At 37.9% G+C, this 19,853-nt stretch overlaps 2 protein-coding genes across 23 annotated transcripts in view; one reads left to right on the top strand and one right to left on the bottom strand.

Annotated features, from left to right (window-relative positions):
* The window catches only part of szt2 (SZT2 subunit of KICSTOR complex), a 130,430-nt gene extending 128,766 nt beyond the window's left edge, over positions 1–1,664 (top strand). For all 20 annotated transcript variants that reach the window (XM_084128812.1, XM_084128810.1, XM_084128804.1 and 17 more), the window contains 2 exons: positions 734–802; positions 1,457–1,664. In XM_084128812.1, the coding sequence (XP_083984938.1) occupies positions 734–802; positions 1,457–1,600 (213 nt within the window). In that variant the 3' untranslated portion in view covers positions 1,601–1,664. The remainder of the gene's footprint in view (positions 1–733; positions 803–1,456) is intronic.
* Positions 1,665–2,436: 772 nt separating this feature from the next.
* hyi (hydroxypyruvate isomerase) lies at positions 2,437–15,646 on the bottom strand. 3 transcript variants are annotated; one of them, XM_084128844.1, is made up of 9 exons: positions 15,574–15,646; positions 13,923–14,129; positions 12,164–12,275; positions 8,780–8,894; positions 7,562–7,640; positions 7,436–7,485; positions 5,579–5,648; positions 2,946–3,080; positions 2,437–2,675 (listed from the first exon to the last, which is right to left on the bottom strand). In XM_084128844.1, the coding sequence occupies exons 2-9, from the start codon at positions 14,119–14,121 to the stop codon at positions 2,620–2,622; spliced, it is 816 nt and encodes a 271-aa protein (XP_083984970.1). In that variant the 5' UTR covers positions 14,122–14,129; positions 15,574–15,646; the 3' UTR covers positions 2,437–2,619. The 3 variants fall into 3 exon arrangements, with proteins under 3 accessions (XP_083984970.1, XP_083984968.1, XP_083984969.1); XM_084128842.1 differs by having other exon boundaries at positions 5,579–5,756; positions 15,574–15,642; XM_084128843.1 differs by lacking the exon at positions 15,574–15,646 and having other exon boundaries at positions 13,923–14,279.
* Between the last annotated feature and the right edge of the window lie 4,207 nt (positions 15,647–19,853).

The following is a 19,853-nucleotide window of genomic DNA, read 5'->3' as shown; positions in this document are numbered from 1 at the left end:
AAGCGAGTATTTGCTTTATAGGCCAAACCTGAAAAAATGGCTCCATCTGGTAAAATTTTTTAAACATTTAAATTGTGAAGCTTTGCCAACAGAATGAAAGCCTCTTAACAAAGATTGCATCATTTTATAGTTAAATGGCCCTGGGATTAAAAATTGCAGTTTTAATGGGTTTCAATGGGGACATTTTTGTCCAAAAGGCGAAAAATATTTTGTGTACATAGTGAAAAATAGATTTTTTAAAGGAAATGGGGGGTGAAATAGTCAAATTCCAATAAATATACACACCTGTGCCAAATGTTATGCAGTTAGCATAAACACAGGCAAAAAAACTGAAAAAGACAAAAGTGTCCGTAAGGATGCACAAGGGTTAAGTCATTGTTGTCCTGGAAGGGCTTTGAACTCAGAACTCAAAGCCAATGAAACCTGTGGTAAACTGGTACATGATGAGCCCTCCAGTGCCTGTGTGTACTAGTTAATGTGAGCAAACACTCAGAGAACATCAGGAGAATTCAGCAGACGATGCTTCATGCTGTAATCAGAGATGTGGGTTTATGTGAACAGATGATCATTTCACCCTCCATACAAACAGAAACCATGTTAAAGCGTAACGCCGTTTCCTAATGCTGAACACCAATCCCAGTTAAATGGATTGTGAAGATCAAGGTTCAATTTAAAAATGAAAAGAAACATCTGGGGTCGCAGTGTGTTTGAGCGTAAACTCTCTCTTTTCCAGGCTGTCCTGAACCAGAAGTTCACTGACTGTTTCGTGCTTGTCTTTCTGGACACACAGGCAGGAAAAACGGTGAGTTTTGTCTTATTTTTTTAGATATTATATTATATTATATTATATTATATTATATTATATTGTTATGTTATGTTATGTTATGTTATGTTATGTTATGTTATGTTATGTTATGTTATGTTATGTTATGTTATGTGTAATGTTATAATTCGTTTATTCTAACCAAAATAGATTCAGGTAACATTTCACAAAAAAAAAGAAAAAAAAAAAGATTATATATTCAGTAGAGAAAATGAAACTTTCCATTTTCCATTATTACCATAATGCATTGTTTTTTGTAATTATCATGAATTCTTAATGATGATTCTCATTATTGCGATACAGTGAGAGTCTTAACAATATTACAATGAAGTGTTGTAATATATTTATTTGTAATAATTATTTAAATATGAAATAATTTAAAAGCAGTACAACAAATACTATTATGATGCATACATTATAGGTTTCATGCAAAAAAAAAAAAAACTATTTCTAAACTATATAATTTGTTTATTTTTCCATTATAGTGTGCTTTTATTTGCATGAAAGTAAATGAAATGATCCTTCAAATAAGCTGCAATATATGTTTTTTAATGTGGGGAGGGGCGAAATGTGACGTGTGAAACCTGATCCCAGCACAGTTCCCAGAGTTCCCCTGTTCTCCTGTTCTCGTAGAGTCTGAAGGTGGTGTTCAGAGAGCCGTTGCCCGCTCAGAGTCAGCCGAGCAGCAGTCCTCCACCACAGCTGGTCTCCATGTACCACCATCTGGAGTCGGTCATCAACACCGCGTGCTTCAACCTCTGGACGGGCCTTCTGTGAGCGAGTGCGGACCTCGTCAGATTCAGCTTTGAGCCGCCGGATGCGTCTGGTGTGTGTGATGCGTGCTGCGTCGGACAGGTTGCATCCATTTAAGCAATTTAATCGCCATCATTTTGCACAACTGCTAAGATGGGCCGCCCTGTTGATGTGAGTGCGGTTAACTGGGAGGGATGGAGTGGTGTGTGAGACTGCACTGGTTTGCCAAAGCCATACTGTCCTCCTGTAGTCTGAGTGTTCATTTGTGCGGTTTATTCTCCGTCTCCTCTCAGCTGTTGATGGGAAACCGATGTCTCTGAAGCCCGTGCGCATTAGATTCGGTTTATCATCCAGTTTTCATCCGCGCTCCTCGAGAAACACCTGTTGCTGCAGGTTGGATAGTTTTGTGCCCCATAATGCATCACTTACTGCAACATAATTGTCTTTACTGCCATTGCATCATCCAAAAAGTGCCTTTATGCCTTTGTTTTATCTTATGAAGTTGACGGGAGCTTGTGTATCATATTCACCTTTAAAGAAGAATCTCTTAAAATCGTTGCATTCATCATCAAGCGCGGCGTAACGATTATTCCTACTAACCAGACGACACTAGATGTGTACAGATCGTGGGAAACCTTTGACACGAAACCTTTGCAAACCAAATGTGACTCCCATAGTGAGAAAAACTGAAGAATAATGTGTTTTACTGTTTTGTTTTCTTGAAGGACACTGGAACTTTTTGGAAGAAAGATTTATAAAAACACTAGAATGTTAATTAGCAATTCAAATGTCTGAAACTGAAATTTGTACATTATGTAAATAGAGGCCGGTTTGTAAGAATAAATGCTTGACAATAAATCTTAAATTAAAACAAGTGTTCTTTATGTCCAATGCTATTTCATAGACAGCCATGCACAAGTGAATTATTAATAAAACGATTGAACATAGGAGTCCGTTTCAAGCTGTAGAAAATTACAGTCTTGGCATTTTAATACATGGTGCCCTTTTAGAAAATGCAGGAATTCAAGAAGTTAAATTGGTCCTCAGTTGTGATCGTTCCAGTATCTTGTGACCCAGTCCAGACCCGCTTCCGTGGAACCTGGAGAATCACAATTACAAATATGAATTACCAAGAATCAAAAATCACTCTATACTCTTTGCAACTTAAAAGTTTTGAATCCCAGTGTCCGCAATCAGGATATGAATGCAAGTTGGCCTTTTTAGCTAATCATGTACATTATAAGAAAATTTCTTAAGCTCTTTTTGTGCAACATTATTTTCATCTTAAAAATTCATGGAAGAGTTTCATCATTAATAATAAAAACAAGAGCCATTTTAAAGCTCATAACCCTCGCTTTCCTTCACTCACCGCGAGGTTTGTATTCGCAGCCGATGTAATCCTGATAGTCCAGCTCCTCCAGCAGTTTAAAGAGGAAGGAGAAGCTGATCTCTCCATCGCTGTCCGGCTCGTGGCGGTCGGGGACTTGAGCGATCTGGATGTGGCCTGTGAGTGACAGAGATAAACATGAGGAGTTCATTGACAGATTTTCCTCTGGCTGTTTCTGGCCTGATGTAGAGCAGGGTTCTTCTCGTTGACTAAAGCTACAATTATTATTACCATAAAAAATGACATTCCTTGAAATAAACTAAAACCTAAACACAACAAATTTACAAAAAAATTCACCAAGCTTAAAATGAAAACAGAAAATATTAAAATAAAATCTAATTTAAAATATTTACAAAAACATTATGGTATATATTAATGATCCTAAAATAACACTGATGTAGAAATGACTGACACACTAGTAGTAATGCCTGTTAGTATGATTCATGAGACTGCACGATTTATGTAATTTTAGAAAAATAGGCATTAATGAATCATTCATATTAAACCAGGAACAGATATTAAAATAAAGGTTTTGCAGCAGTGCAACAGAGGAATCATTTATGGTTCCCCAAAGAACCTTTGAGTGATCTGTTCTTATAAATAACTTTTATTTATTTATTACTTTGCAGAACATTTAAAAAAAAAAATAATAATAATAATTGTGTGTATATATATATATATATATATATATATATATATATATATATATATATACATACACACTCACCTAAAGGATTATTAGGAACACCATACTAATACTGTGTTTGACCCCCTTTCGCCTTCAGAACTGCCTTAATTCTACGTGGCATTGATTCAACAAGGTGCTGAAAGCATTCTTTAGAAATGTTGGCCCATATTGATAGGATAGCATCTTGCAGTTGATGGAGATTTGTGGGATGCACATCCAGGGCACGAAGCTCCCGTTCCACCACATCCCAAAGATGCTTTATTGGGTTGAGATCTGGTGACTGTGGGGGCCATTTTAGTACAGTGAACTCATTGTCATGTTCAAGAAACCAATTTGAAATGATTCGAGCTTTGTGACATGGTGCATTATCCTGCTGGAAGTAGCCATCAGAGGATGGGTACATGGTGGTCATAAAGGGATGGACATGGTCAGAAACAATGCTCAGGTAGGCTGTGGCATTTAAACGATGCCCAATTGGCACTAAGGGGCCTAAAGTGTGCCAAGAAAACATCCCCCACACCATTACACCACCACCACCAGCCTGCACAGTGGTAACAAGGCATGATGGATCCATGTTCTCATTCTGTTTACGCCAAATTCTGACTCTACCATCTGAATGTCTCAACAGAAATCGAGACTCATCAGACCAGGCAACATTTTTCCAGTCTTCAACTGTCCAATTTTGGTGAGCTCGTGCAAATTGTAGCCTCTTTTTCCTATTTGTAGTGGAGATGAGTGGTACCCGGTGGGGTCTTCTGCTGTTGTAGCCCATCCGCCTCAAGGTTGTGCGTGTTGTGGCTTCACAAATGCTTTGCTGCATACCCCGGTTGTAACGAGTGGTTATTTCAGTCAAAGTTGCTCTTCTATCAGCTTGAATCAGTCGGCCCATTCTCCTCTGACCTCTAGCATCAACAAGGCATTTTCGCCCACAGGACTGCCGCATACTGGATGTTTTTCCCTTTTCACACCATTCTTTGTAAACCCTAGAAATGGTTGTGCATGAAAATCCCAGTAACTGAGCAGACTGTGAAATACTCAGACCGGCCCGTCTGGCATCAACAACCATGCCATGCTCAAAATTGCTTAAATCACCTTTCTTTCCCATTCTGACATTCAGTTTGGAGTTCAGGAGATTGTCTTGACCAGGACCACACCCCTAAATGCATTGAAGCAACTGCCATGTGATTGGTTGATTAGATAATTGCATTAATGAGAAATTGAACAGGTGTTCCTCATAATCCTTTAGGTGAATGTGTGTGTATATATATATATATATATATATAATATTATATAAAGAAGCTTTTTCCACAATAAAGATTCTTTTGTGCATTGAATACGTTTTGTGGGATTAGTGTGTTACCCAGTGTTGGGCTTCAAAAAAGTAACTAATTACTAGCTACTAATTACATCTTCAACAGTGTAATTAGATTACTGTACTAATTGCTCTCTCTAAAAAGGTATTACATTACTTGTTACTTTCTAAATCTCAAATCAACCTCAACCAGTTGAACAATCCAAGGATAGACATGAAACTGTTCTATATAAAATTGCATAAATTATTCTTAAAATTATTATTTTCCATATTTAAAGGAAGGTTACATTAAAAAAAAACATACATTTTAACATTAGTTATTACATTTTAACTGTTTGATTTAGATTTGCTCTAAATCATTCTATGTAGAATAGTCTATAAAGTGTTTACAGTAATGCAATTACATCAGGAAAAAAATAAAGAGTAATCCCTTACTATTTCAAGGGAAAAGTAATTAAATTACTGTAATTAATTACTTAGTAATGCATTAGAGTGTTACCCGTTAGCATCTGTCTGAGAAGTGTCATGTGACTGTAATCTGATGACTGTGCGCTCGCTGTGAATTGGCCTTAAGAGTGCAAGGTAAGTTATTTTCTTTACGAGTCCCACATTTACCTGTCATTGGTAAGTATCTGCGTATATTTTGCGTTAAGTTTCCATCCATGATCTGCCAGTGGTAGATGTCCTGAAAGGAGAGAGAGAGTGTAATCTGAAGTGACACATCTGCTTGTGTTCTGTGCTTGATCATCTTCACTGTGGGTTTTCTGAAACACTTGAGTCCTTCCTTCTCCGTCTGGAAACAAACACAGCATCTGCCTAATGCACAAACTCCCCTCTTATGATTTATTCAGAGAGTGCTGAAAGTGATTTTATTATCCAGGAAAGGACAGCATGTGCAGTGCAGTCGCTCGTAATAAGAGAAGTGAAAATGACTTCCCATGATGCTCGTTTCTCACTGCTGCTACAAACAAAGTTAAAGCGTGGAGCACAACAGGTTGAAAGAGCAGATAACCGGATTCTAACAGAAAACGTGAGCGCTTTCACTATGTGAGGTTTTTGTGGGTTTTTTATAGTGGATTGCAATGCGATTTCTTATGGAAGCTTGTTTTCACCACGGCATAAAAAAGCTAATTTCACAATTATGACTTTTTTCCGCACAATTGCATGTTTAAGAGTCCTGTTACACGACACCGTTTTCAACTTAAACTTTATTTTAAGGTGACGTAGTTACATTGTACTCGAGTAAGTACTGAATAATATTAACTACATGTACTACAGTGTTTTAGGAACCTGAAAATGCAAACTTTTGAAAACGTTAAACTGTTTTTGAAGAGATACCGTTATCGTCTCTGTGTAAACTACAAAAACGTGAATTTGTGAAAACAGTGACGCCATGCACATGTGTATTACGTGTTCAGTCTATAGACCTTATGCGCCAGAGAAACAAGGGGAAATAGAATATTGTCTTTTAACTTCCGTTTTTGCGTTCGCTCTGTACATCTCTATGGCATTGCTGTCCAGGAGTAATTAGCTTTTGAAGTGGATTTACTTAATGTAAAGTTAACTAAAGTTATCATGATGACTGTAATGTTTAAAGCAAGATGTCTTAACAAATGTCAGTCGACCGGGAAGATTTGAAAACGAGCCGTTCATTCATTAATACACAAGATCGCTGTGAAAATACAGACCGGAAGACTAAAGACAACGAGCGCAGCGCTGAAAAGGGGCGGGGCTACATAAGGTCTATAGGTGTGTAGTGTTTCTTTACAAGGTGACATCGCCATCTACTGGCCTGGCAGCAGAATACAGCGTTTTTAGTCGTTTGAACGGGATCATTTCGACAATGTTGTCGTCTATACACGAAAAACGCAAAGAAAAAACTTTTCAGTTTTTAGTACACCGCTGTTGTGTAAATGTAACCTAAATCTCACAATTCCAAGTTTATATCTAATCTCGGAATTGCGAGAAATAAAGTAAAAATTGCAAGATATAAACTCAGAATTATCAGAATAATGAGATTTTTTTTGTTTTATTCTGTGGTGAATACAAGCTTCCATAGTTTCTAGGGTTTTGAAGCATAAAAATTATAATTATTTTATATATTTTTCAAATTTCTTTAAGTTAATATTATGAATATATAAGACAAGGTTTGTCAAGTGACTTCAACGTTTAGAATCACCTTCAGTCGTTTTCCTTTTAAATAATTCTGAAAAAAGTACAAATATTTAATGAATATTTGAATAAAATATGAAAATATCTCGAGCTTGTGTTAACCACAGAGGTTATTTCGGGCCATAGACTTGTCTCCACTTCCTTCCACTATAGTAAAATGAAGCCAAGAGATCCTGTTGACATCTTGCTAGCAGTCTCTCAATTCATTTAAGATTGCAAAAGCTGCATGAATAATGATGAAATAAAAGCCTTGACTTCGGGGAAGAACTAAAACGCTTTGCAGAAAGTGTGTTCACTCACCATCTGCATCCTGATGCTGGGATGACTGACTCTCTGCAGAATCACTGCAGCTACGGGACAAAAACACACGCGTAAATGATCTGGAATCAAAACACACAATCATCCACGGAAAAAGAAGCGTCGTACCCTGGTGTGGGGAGTGGAGGAAATATCGTGGATCTGTGATCCTGGTGTTGATGGGCTCAATCAGTCCAAGAATGCCTTCCTGTACAGTAAAGAGACACAGCTGATGTTTTCTCATTTAATGTGTCTTAAAAACACATTTATTCCTGTGATCATTACTCCAGTCTTCAGTGTCACATGATCCTTCAGAAATCATTCTAATATGATGATTTGAAACTCAAGAAACATTTAGGATTATTGTTGAAAACAGTTGCGCTGCTTCATATTTTTCAAACGAAGGGCATTTATTTGAAATAGAATCTTTTGTAACATTATAAATGTCTTTACGGTCACTTTTGATTAATTCGATTTCCTTCCTGAATAAAAGTTTGGGGGTTTTTTTATTCTAAAAGAGAAATATTGTGTCTATGGAATGGAATGTAAATTGAAAGAAATTAAAATTGTATTGAATTAGAACATAAAGACAGACGACTAAATGCAATTGTTGCATAAATAAGCATAAATTAATTTACTTATATTTTAATGAATTTTTAGTGATTACTGATTAAATAAGCAGTCTTAGCTAGGGATGCACCGATATGAAAATTATGACCGATATGAAAATTATGACCGATATAGTCTGATAACCGATAATTCTTTATATTTGAAAGCCGATAACCGATATATTGGCCGAAATTCCAAATTCCCAAATTCTTATATAATTTTTGAGAGCCTGATTACAAAAACAAAAGCCTCACCATTAAAATCCATGACCCAAGCACACAATTATAATGATGTTTATACACACTTGCGCTGCTAATGTTGTACTTTACTGTATTTTCCTTATTTGAAGTGATTCCAATCATATTTCAAGCAATTCAAAACCATCATGTTGAACAGTGCGCATCTGAAGAGTCTCAGCTGAAGGAAATAATCCATTATTTATCGGCTTTAATATATCAGCCAACTTTTTTTTATCGGGCCGATAACATTAAAAATGAACATATATCGGCCGATACCGATACGGTGGCCGATATATCGTGTCCCTGGTCTTAGCTTAGGCTTTACTATTTCTTCCTTTTAAAAGCTACTATGATTGACAGCTTGAGGTTGTAAAAGGATATAGCCTACTCTATCAAAACTGCAGCTGTCATTCTGAAATGAGGAGACTAAAGAAAACTTCACAGAGAATCTGGTCCTCTGCCATGTGACTCGTGCTGCAGTGAAGGGGTCAGAGGTCACCTGTGAGAGGACACCCGCTGCATGTTTCAGGTTCTGCACAAACGTGTCCTCCATCTCCATGGCGACGGCAGATCGGTCGGCCCCCGCAGGAACCCTCCCAGCCATCAGGTGGATCCTGGAGAGAAGCACCAGCATGAGTTCCTCTCAGTAAAACACGGTAAAAGCGGATCGCCTCCAGCATGCGTCTCAAGATCGGCTCAAATCTCATGTGAATGTGTTAGATGAGACGTTTGGAGGTCTGGGGCAGAGATGATTTCAGAAGATCTCAATCTATTTTATTGAGGAACAGCGTGAACCTTCGTGTCTAGACGCTTAAGTTCTGTTTCCCGTTCTCTCAGCTTCAGTAGAGCAGAGGCTTTGCATAATGTGAAGGGAACTATGAGCGGTTCACTGTGAATATAAATCAGGTCATTGAAACAATGCATCCCTGTTATAGTTACATTAGGCATTTTGTGTCCTAACCAGACACCGTGCAACAAGCAATAAAAGTGATCTCTTCCATAAATCACACACTTCATTTTGTTCAATGTTTGTATTGGTTTGTATTTCTGCAGCATCAGACCGGGTTTCCCGGCACAAAATGAATTGCCATAGAGCGCTGGAGTGATGACGTATTTCTGCAGGCAAACCCGGAAGTTCATCATGATAATCTTGCGTTTATGAATTATAAAGCCTAAATACAGAAGTAAAAAGCTAAACGTATGCTATAAAGAAACCACAGTCACATGACTTCAACATCACCCTTACTAAGCTTCAGTTTTATTTATAAAAAAACATTTTGAGGTAGAATAGTTAGCAAAAGCACCGACTATAAACACAATGAGGCTGTAAGAGCGAGTGGATTCGTGTCTCTGACCACCTCTGTGTCTCATTTAGACACTTGGTAGCAACCGCCTTTTTCAAGACAAGTAAAAGACTTAAAAATCACATTACGTCATAGAATAAAATATGAAAATATCTTGAGCTTGTGTTAACCACAGAGCTTAGGCTTGTTTGTCGAGAGTATGCGGCTGCAGTGAGAAGAGCGCAGGCAAGACGGACAGTTCTCTCTTCTCGCAGTGGACCAGACACCTGTGAGATCAAAGATGGATATCACGGATTCACGCTCGTGCACAGTGTTGCTAATAAACTGGATGTAATTTAAGTTATGTTGCTTTTTTATGAAAATATGAACAAGACACCCAAAGTACTTATTTAATTCCATTCCGAATACATGTTTATCAATTGTTTTTTTCTTTAATACAGACATATGTGTTTTTTTTAAATAAAAATTACATTGCATAACCCATAGAGATCGCACTGTCAGATGGTTTGGGAATATTCACATAACGTATACACATGTCATCAGAGTTTTAAAATCAAACATTTTAAAAGAGAACAATACATCACGGTTGTTTAAACTAATGAGCATTAAAGCTACACTGTAGGATTTTCCTACATCTAGCGGTGAAATTGTTTATGACTACCAACTGAATATTACTGTCTAGCCCCTCCCCTTCCGAGGGCGTTTTAACTCCTACGGTGGCCGTATTATTTCAAATCTGCCGGCAGTCGCGAGTAATCACCCCCTCGCATTCGTCACGGTGCCACTGTGTCAAAACACGAAAGGCAAAGCTTGAATTTCCAGGTATGTCCCTCTTTGGCACATGTATTTTCAAGATGGAGGCACAACATGGCTGCCGCCATTCGAGCGACTCACTCGTATGTATTCTAAATGGCAGATTCTACGCTTACGAGAATACTTGATTAGTTGGTAGAAGTAATTACACATTAATGAGTACATATCATTTTGAAAGAACAAAGTGTTTTTTGCTAAGAATCAACTTAAAAAATTACACAGTGTAGCTTTAAGCTGTGTTGTCAAGCAAGTCGTTTCCCATCGTGCTTTTGATCAGCGCAGTCAGAGGAGAGCAACTGCAGAATCCGACACGTCCGCACTCGGACACATTTCTAACCGGCATGCATCTCGCACTGATCACCGGTGATCGGTTCTGCGCAGATTTTGCTCATCTCAAACAAGCCTCTTATTTTGCCGTGTCTTCGTTGACATCTTGCGGCAGTTCCGTCATTACGTACGGCATACGTCACGGCATCAAGCTCCCGCTTACACACACAGCTGTCAATCGTGACGTTACACCCTGTTTTTATAGCATCTAATAACTAACTAAAACCAAATGTATTGGTAAAAAAAAAAAAAAAAAATGTTGAACATGCATCAGTGTGATACAAATAAAATGACAGAAACCACCTTTGGGAAAAAGATATTTCAAGTATAATTGGATTTTTTTAGTTTGGCTCGTGTCCCACTCGATCACATGGAGAAGGCGGGGTTTATCATAGATATCATATATAAACGCTAGATGTCTTATGGCGCAGTCACTTCCGGCATCACCGGCGGCCATCTTGTCACAGTGAAGCTGTGCATTAAGGTGAGTGATCAGCATGCACACAAATCCTCTTATCTCGCTGAAATCTTGACGGATTTACAAACGGTTTGGTTTCTTACAAACGTTATTAACGTGGCTATAATTCCGAATGCTTGAACATGTATGTTATAATTATTCATATGTATGCAGTGTCATAACTACATCTCTGACATTTATAACAAACCAAACCGTTTGAAAATCGGTAGAAAATTGAGCAAGTTATGGTTATTTAAAAGTACATGCACCATTAAACGAGTGAGCGAGCTGTCTGTGGCAAGATGGCCGCCACGTGCGGACGTCGACCTCCATTGGCCAGCAGCGCGCACGAGACATCTAGCGTTCATATATGATATCTATGGGGTTTATGACCAATACTGGGACCCTCGACATGCTTCAGCTTCACTTTTCAGCACACTTATTTCAGGCATTTAACCAAAAAACCATTATAAAACACTGAGTGTGTCTGAAATCACATACTCTGAGTATTTTGAATAAGTAATTTCTTCACACCCGCTGAAACCTTAAATTCTATATAATATGAGTGCGTGTAGTATGAATGTAATCTAGATGTACCATACTGTCATTATCATGTGACCTACCAGCGTCAGTTACGTCGCTTCACTGTCATTCACAAATCCTCTCCTGTGGCCTCATGGGATAGTAAAGTGTCCATCATATGCTCACTTCAGAATCTCACTGGAAGTAGAAGCTCATCCGGGGACTTGTTGCCTACTCTTTTATGAGTACTGTGAATTCAGACATACTTATTTTGTCACATACTGTTTTTGGAAGCAGCCGATGACTTCAGGACAATGGAACCAGTAGTGCTAAAATGCTAAAACTTATTTCTGGGTTTTGGTCTACATTAAACATACGTCATCCTCACAGCCCTCTGTTGGACAGACCCTGCTCTTCATGCATATCAAACACCAGTCCAGAGAAAGACTCGCACCAGTACCTTCTGCAGTCCAGTGCTTTAGCGAACCGCACCGCCAGATCCAAGCCTTGCCTGAACTCCTGCTCTCTCCCGGGAACAGCACACAATCCCAAATCTCCTGCATCTAAATCTCCTGCAGGACAACAAATAACACATAAGAGTCATCATTCATTTCAGGCCATTATTACATTATCGGGGAGATAAACCATCCAGAAAGGTTTGCAGCATATATCTTTACAATATACATTTTCTAACTTTTCTTTATGACTGTATTTACAAATTCATTTAGATTCCTGGACAAAAAGCCCTTTGTGTTTGTGTTTGTAACTTCGATGCACAAAATGGTGGAGGATATACAAGTTAAAACCTGATGATGGACAGCACACCTAAGACTGAAACTATCCACAGCACAGTTTGAACGAGGTCTGTGTTTTAAAGCTGAATTAGGAAAACGAAGAAGGATTTCACTAGTGTTAATGTGCGGTGCAACAAGTCTTACATCAGAGCAGAACTGCATCAGATCAGCGTAACGGGGTCACTCTTCCCCCGAGAGTTGAGAAAGGTCAGATCTATTCCATTAAGCAGTTTTATCTGCATATGAAGCACCATTATGTCTGACCAATGAACTGAAAGTTATTCTATTCCTGTCTTTGATAAACACCCTTCAGTGACCTTTAACTGTGAGCTGACAGGTTAGAGAACTCTCGTTATATCACTGCCATTACAGTTTCACACATCGCTTTCATAAACAAACTATCTATCTATCTATCTGTCTATCTATCTATCTGACTATCTATCTATCTATCTATCTATCTATCTGACTATCTATCTATCTATCTATCTATCTATCTATCTATCTGACTATCTATCTATCTATCTATCTGACTATATCTATCTATCTGACTATACGTCTGTCTATCGTCTTTCTATTTTTCATCTGTCTTTCATTCTCTGACTGACTATCTGTCTATCTAGCTATCTCTGTCTATCTATCTATCTATCTATCTATCTATCTATCTATCTATGATTATCTATCTATCTATCTATCTGTCTATCTATCTGTCTATCTATCTATCTGTCTATCTATCTATCTATCTATCTATCTATCTATCTATCTATCTATCTATCTATCTATCATCTGCCTGTCTTTCTTTCTTTCTGTCTATCTATCTCTCTCTAACTGTCTATCTGTCTATCATCTGTCTTTCTCTCTTTATCTATCTATCTATCTATCTATCTATCTATCTATCTATCTATCTATCTATCTGTTTGTGTCATTCACTGTGTGTTATGGTGCGTTCAAGTCCTCCTGGGAAGTTCGTATATGAGATGGGAAGTCGTGTTTACGACGGTGTCCGTTCAAGTCACTTTCGTCGGAGTAAGATGACGGTTTACATTCTTTTAATTAAATACACAAAAATACAGAAAGGTTCTTAAACTCTAGTTCTAGAAAATGAAGAACAAATAAATGTGCATCAGGTGTGCTTTGCTCTTTTATGTTTTTAATTAACTTATGAAAGCCACTGCAAACTTTATTGTTACATATTACATTGTTATATTGTAATACCATCATATTCTGTGCAGGCAATTAGCTTACTCCGCTGTAAATAGAAGAGCCTGACAATATCACTGCTAAATAAGTATTGTGGTATTCCGCCATGTTTCTCACTGACACGCCCCCAACTCGGGGCTTAAAGAAAATCCCGAGCTTCCCACTCGTATTTACGACATTGTGGTGGCGTTCATACTCTATCATAACGCACCATAGTTTCTGTCTTACCCGGGGGGGTGTTTATGAGAGCAAATTCGAGTCCAGTTTCATCCTTCACTGTTTTTAACTCTTTCAGGTCCGCGTTGTAGATCCACGCCGCCTCGACCGCTCGGAACCCCGCACGCGCCGCGGCGCGCATCCTCTGCGTGAACTCCGGCAGCTCCGTGAAGAGCCAGGAAATATTGGCACAAAACTTTAACGGGGCCATTGAAACGTCTGCAGCAGGACAAACACACACAGCCGTTTAGGAGATAGACAGCAGAACTAATAACTAACTGAAAGATCAAGGTCCAGCGCTTATTGATCAGCCACACGTGCTCAGTGTTTACATCCTCAGATCAGCTGACTGAACACGTGTCTCTCTGCGCGCATGCGCACGGACGCTTAGGCTGTCTCGGTCATGTTTATCGATTTTTTAATATTACAAATAATTAGATCTAACTTATATTTAACAATAATGCATGTTTTATGTTATTAACAATATTAATAATTATTTCATTACAATTATTAATGTTGGTGGCTGGTGCTAATTATCACACTTTTACTCATTTCTTAGGGAAGGTTTAATATTCAAAGCCAGTTTCTTGTATGTACGCAAACTTTAAAGTCTTGACTAAAAAGCTACTAAACAGAGATAATATATATATATATATATATATATATATATATATATATATATATATATAAAATCTATAAAAAAAGAAAAAAACTTAACCTATAGTGGTGCATGTTGTCACATTAGGCATTAAACAACATATTAGAGACATTTTGGGAAAAAAAACATTGTCAGAAAAAAAACAAGTAGGATATGTGTTACATATGCGTAATTAGTCTCTGACTTAACTGACGTTACTGAGTAGGGGAGACCGGGGACAGTTGCAACACTTTTTGCATTTCTCTCAGTTACTCAGAGACTATTTGGACTAGACCAACCAAATTTGTATATATTAAACTTGCATCTGTCTGCTAATTACCCATACCATTTAAAGATGATTATATATGACATATCGTTCACAGTATTTATTTGAATGGAAGAAGTCAGATGTTGTAACTGACCTCAACCCAGGGACGGTTGCAACACAACCATGGGACGGTTGCAACACAACCATGGGACGGTTGCAACACATTAAAAATACCTTAAATTGCTTTAATTAAATTAAATTAAATTTAAATTAATTTTAGCTTTTTGTCTCAATGAGCATATAATTCTGAAAATATTAACTGTTTTAGGCCTACTATAATATTATAGTATTATTTATTTCAATTATATTATAGTAGCCTAAATAATATTGATCAAATAACAGTTATTGAGTTTTGTTTGTTCATGTGTAGAACATAGGCCTACATAGATTCAGTGTGCAGGTGTTACAGATGCTATTCAATCTCTCCATATTTCAGTGTCATACAGGAAGAATTGAACAATTTGCAATGCAACAAACCTTTATTAAACATGCAATTTATAACTTGTTGCAACTGTCCCCGACCCTATCAGCCATGACAGAACATCATACGCCTGCTAGACACACTGACATTGACACGTTAACCATGTCACTTAGAAGTCAACAAAACAATAATTCAAACTAAGTTTTGATTAATTCATACAAAATGTCTGGACAGTATGACAAAAAATATATCTCATGAAAAAAATGTACTTTCATACCTCCAAAACAAGTTTTGTTCAATAAATGCAGCAGAAGAGGTTGAATATGTCTACTGTCTTCTTGGTGGGGGGAGGGTCTAACTGTGCATGTTCAGTGTGAGTGTCATCACTCTAGCTTGTTTCTGATTGGAGAAAAATGACATGTTGCAACCATCCCCATGTTGCAACTGTCCCCGGTCTCCCCTACAATTTCCAGTCATTTAGACTTAACATGAACTTAACATGGTTATGCTATAGCCTATTTTCACATTTTGAAACATCTTTGTCTCTCTCCCCCCCCCCCCCCCCCCCTATCTTGTAGTCTACAGTAGCTTTAGCAATATTGCTGTATGTCTTTAAAAGTCATTACGTTTCCAGGCTGACAGAGATAAAAAAGTGTCCACAAAAGCACTTAAATGTGAGATACAGAAAGAAACGGTGGTGCTGGAACCAATGTTCCTGTATGTTTGAGGATGATTACAATGAGCAATAAAGGAAGCGCTTAAAGTCCAAATGCTTTCTGCTTCGCTGGCGTATATGCCTCATGCATGATGTATAGACAGTATTCAGAACAGGAAAACCCATTAAATCGGTGTGTCTCGTACTTGCACATAGAACCACCTCCACTAGATCATGTGGGACACGAATTAATGTCAACCCTCTCTGGTTCAATGGATCCATATGGTCACATTTTCTTTCATTTACATGCTATTGGGGATTTCCAAAATGGGAATTTTCTTAAAATTCTTTATGTATTTTGGTTGTTGGGACAATTTTATGCATAAAATAAATAAATAAATAGATATTTGTACAAATTAATGTTTATGATGTTTTAATGTACTTTTACATGACAACGATGTACTAAAAACGTTTTTTCTTTGCTTTTTTCACACATAGATGACAACGTTGTCAAAATGATCCCCATCCATGAAAACGACTAAAAACGCTGTTTTCTGCTGCCAGACCAGTAGATGGCGATGTCATTTTGTAAGGAAACACTAAGCGTCTATAGACTCAACATGTAATACACATGTGCATGACGTCACTGTTTTCACAAATTCACGCTTTAGTAGTTTACACAGAGACGATAACGGTAACTATTTCAAAAACTTGTGCTTTGAACCCCGTTTTCAAAAGTTTCAAGCCCCCAAAACGCTGTGTAAATGAATGGCCAAACTGTTTTAGTTGAAAACTGTGTCATTAATGTTTATACCTACTGTATGTTTTTTTTCATACTCATTGAGCCAGAAGGTGATGTAATCCTATGTGAGTGTCTTGAGTGTCATTCCATGTTGTTTATAGTAAATATCCAATGCAACATCCGCATGGAGGTCAGGAAAGGTTAATGAACCACCTGGGCTCAAGTACGCTCATGGAATATTAAACCTGCAGAACAATCTGCCAGAACTGAGAGGAACAACACATTATACTTAAGCAACGATGACTCAGAATAAAAGTCAACATCACTGACATTATTAAAGTAGTTGCATCTCTCCATCTTCAGTAAGACAATCACTCCCTAATGCATCATATGCAAAACATAACAAAAATACAACTGTTTTTATTTCCCAGATGATGGACACAACTCACATGCAACATGTCCGTTTGGATCATTTATCATGAAATATTGCCGGCTGTTTCACGTACCAAATACTAGAACAAAATACTAGGCAGTGTATAGTGTGCAGTATTCTGTAAATAGTAAATCTATATGTAGCAGTAAGCAGATGGTGGATGGTCTGATGCAAACACACACACACACACACACACACACACACACACACACACACACACCCCTAGAGAAGAAAGCAGGGGTCACTGGAGCAGGAAATTGAAAGTGGGAGCGTTTAGACCTCTCAGGTCTGAGTCCTAACAAGCTTCAGCTACAGTGTGACAGCCAGACGCCACTGCATTTATCAGTCCAATCTTCAGGAAGAACTATCCATCAGTGGGACTGGACCGATGATTACTGCACCTCTGCAAGAGGAGGACAAAAAATTAATTTAAAGCATATTTTGTATATTTTCTTTAAAATGTCCTGCTTTGTGTTTTTAAAAGTGCCCCTATTAGGCTATTTTAAAGGCTCCTAGTTTTGTTTTGAATGTCTCCTATAATTTTTACATGCATCCAAGTTCAAAAAACACTTTTCTCACATATTGCAGCATCAGCTCTTTTCTCACAGTGTCTGAAACTGTTCGATGAAGGATTCAGTCTCTCTAAACCCCGCCTCTCTGAGAGCTGTTCTGCTCTGATTGGTCAGATGGCCCAGTCTGTTGTGATTGGTCAGAAACCAAACGCTCATTATCATATCTGAATCTCAGCTGTTGATACGCAGTGATGCGAACAGTAACGATGGCGTGGGTTTTACCGTATCAATCTCATCAAAGTGGATTTGCTTTGTCAGCAGAAAACAGCGTCTTCTCCACATGAACAACTTGAACCAAACTCTTCCAGTCTCAGATATACTACAGAGTTTGAGGGCGGGGCAAAGAGACGCTGTTCAGCCAATCAAGAGCATTATGCAAATTAGTTACAAACCTATGTAGGTTGGGTCAAAAAGTAAGACTGGAATTGCTGACGAATCGTTTCAGGCAGTTCAGAATCACTTCTTTCTTTTAGGAGACAATAACTCAATTTATCTGCACTTTGACCTTTGAAACTTTTCAGACCTTTTACATTCACAAACATCTCTATTACACACTACATTCCAACAGTCTAAAGCTCATAAGCCTCTTGTAGTTTGAAGGAATGTAGGCCATGTTTGGTGAATGTAAGCTGTATGAGGAGCAACAAGTATAATACAGGAGATATTCTTTGCTTGGCAATTTTAAAAAACACCAAAGTACATGAAATCAACCCAATTATTTTACAAGGTAATCATTCCCCAGGATCAAAATATAACAATAATTATGCCGTAACCCTTTTGATGAGACTATTATGTAAAACCCATAAGTGAATCAAACTCATAGACTATTATTTAGCAGAAATGGCTCAATCTTAATTGCTGTAAATGATGATTACCTGTGTGCTTTGGACTGTAATGTTCGCGGTCTGATGTGCTCTAATTTTCCCCCGTCATTATTGTGCAGTAATCCACTGTGACCCGCTATCCGGTGGGGCATTGTGTTGCCATAATAACCTGGCTTTGGGATGATGTTTTGGGTTCTGACGGGAGAAAGAGTGCCCGGAATCTTATTACCGTATAGCTCAGGCGAGCATGTGCTTCCCAACAACAGCGAAACCCAAGCAGAATTACAAATCAAGGCCAATCCCTGGACCCAGGCTGAGCAGAATAGGAGAATAATAATATCTCCGGCAACAATGAAATTAATCATAGGAGGAAATGGATTTGCTCTGTAGGGGAGGCAGTGAATGAAGGGCCACATTTGATACATAGTAAATGTCACTACTGGAAAGAAAGTAATAGACCCGTTTCTTCATTGGATATTGAGGACGGTTAAGAGCTTTGGGCTTGTGTCCTACTCAGTGAGCTTTTAGTTAACAATGCATGTCCTCATACTTCTGATATTAGGACGTACTTTAAAAATTCTGGGCCCGTTCAAGAGAAGCATGTTGAAAAGAACTGCTTTAAATGCAAATAAAGCGAATGTATTAGGAACAATAACGTGCCGCATATGCACACCATGTACTCGTTTTGAAAAGATGCAGAGAAAAAGCAAACCACAAAAGACATGATTAGCACAAAGGTCACACAGTTACAGGCTTTCATACATAGATATGAGAGGTCAATATTACCCTCAGTGTTTTTAATCTTAATTCTCTGTTCTATGTCTAAGACATGGAAAAGAGCTTTTCATAACTTCTATTATTTGGAAATGACTTTTGGAAAATGGATTTGGAATGAAATGAAGGTGAGTAAACACTGACAGAATTATAATTCTTGAGTGAACTATTTCTTTGATCAAGGACACTGTGAAGCGATAAGCACATTTTGCTGCATGTATCACTTGTGTCAGCTCTGAGGCTTGAGGGACGGCTATCATGTTTAACATCCTGTTTAGCCAGCTCTCTTTAGGTCTTGTGCATGCATTTTTCACCTTCTCACATGTACTGAGACTTCATTTAGTCAATTATTCATCAAGCCAACCTGTATATAGGTAATTCAGGAAGAAATCTGCTGCAACAAAAAGTTCATATTTTCTATTCTCTTCTGCTTGGTGCTCACTCAGTTCATTGAATCATTTTGAAGTCTTTTGTTTGTAGAACATTGCATTGGTATTTGCTGCATTTCGGCATGAATAATATCAAATCTGATGCATCAGTGCCATTGTTGTAAACAC

Source organism: Abramis brama (assembly GCF_963993115.1).
Source record: "Abramis brama genome assembly, chromosome: 11".
In the NCBI taxonomy this organism is placed as follows: domain Eukaryota; kingdom Metazoa; phylum Chordata; class Actinopteri; order Cypriniformes; family Leuciscidae; genus Abramis; species Abramis brama.
The sequence above is the reverse complement of the archived record's forward strand: the minus strand, read 5'-3'. Positions and strand labels throughout refer to the sequence as shown.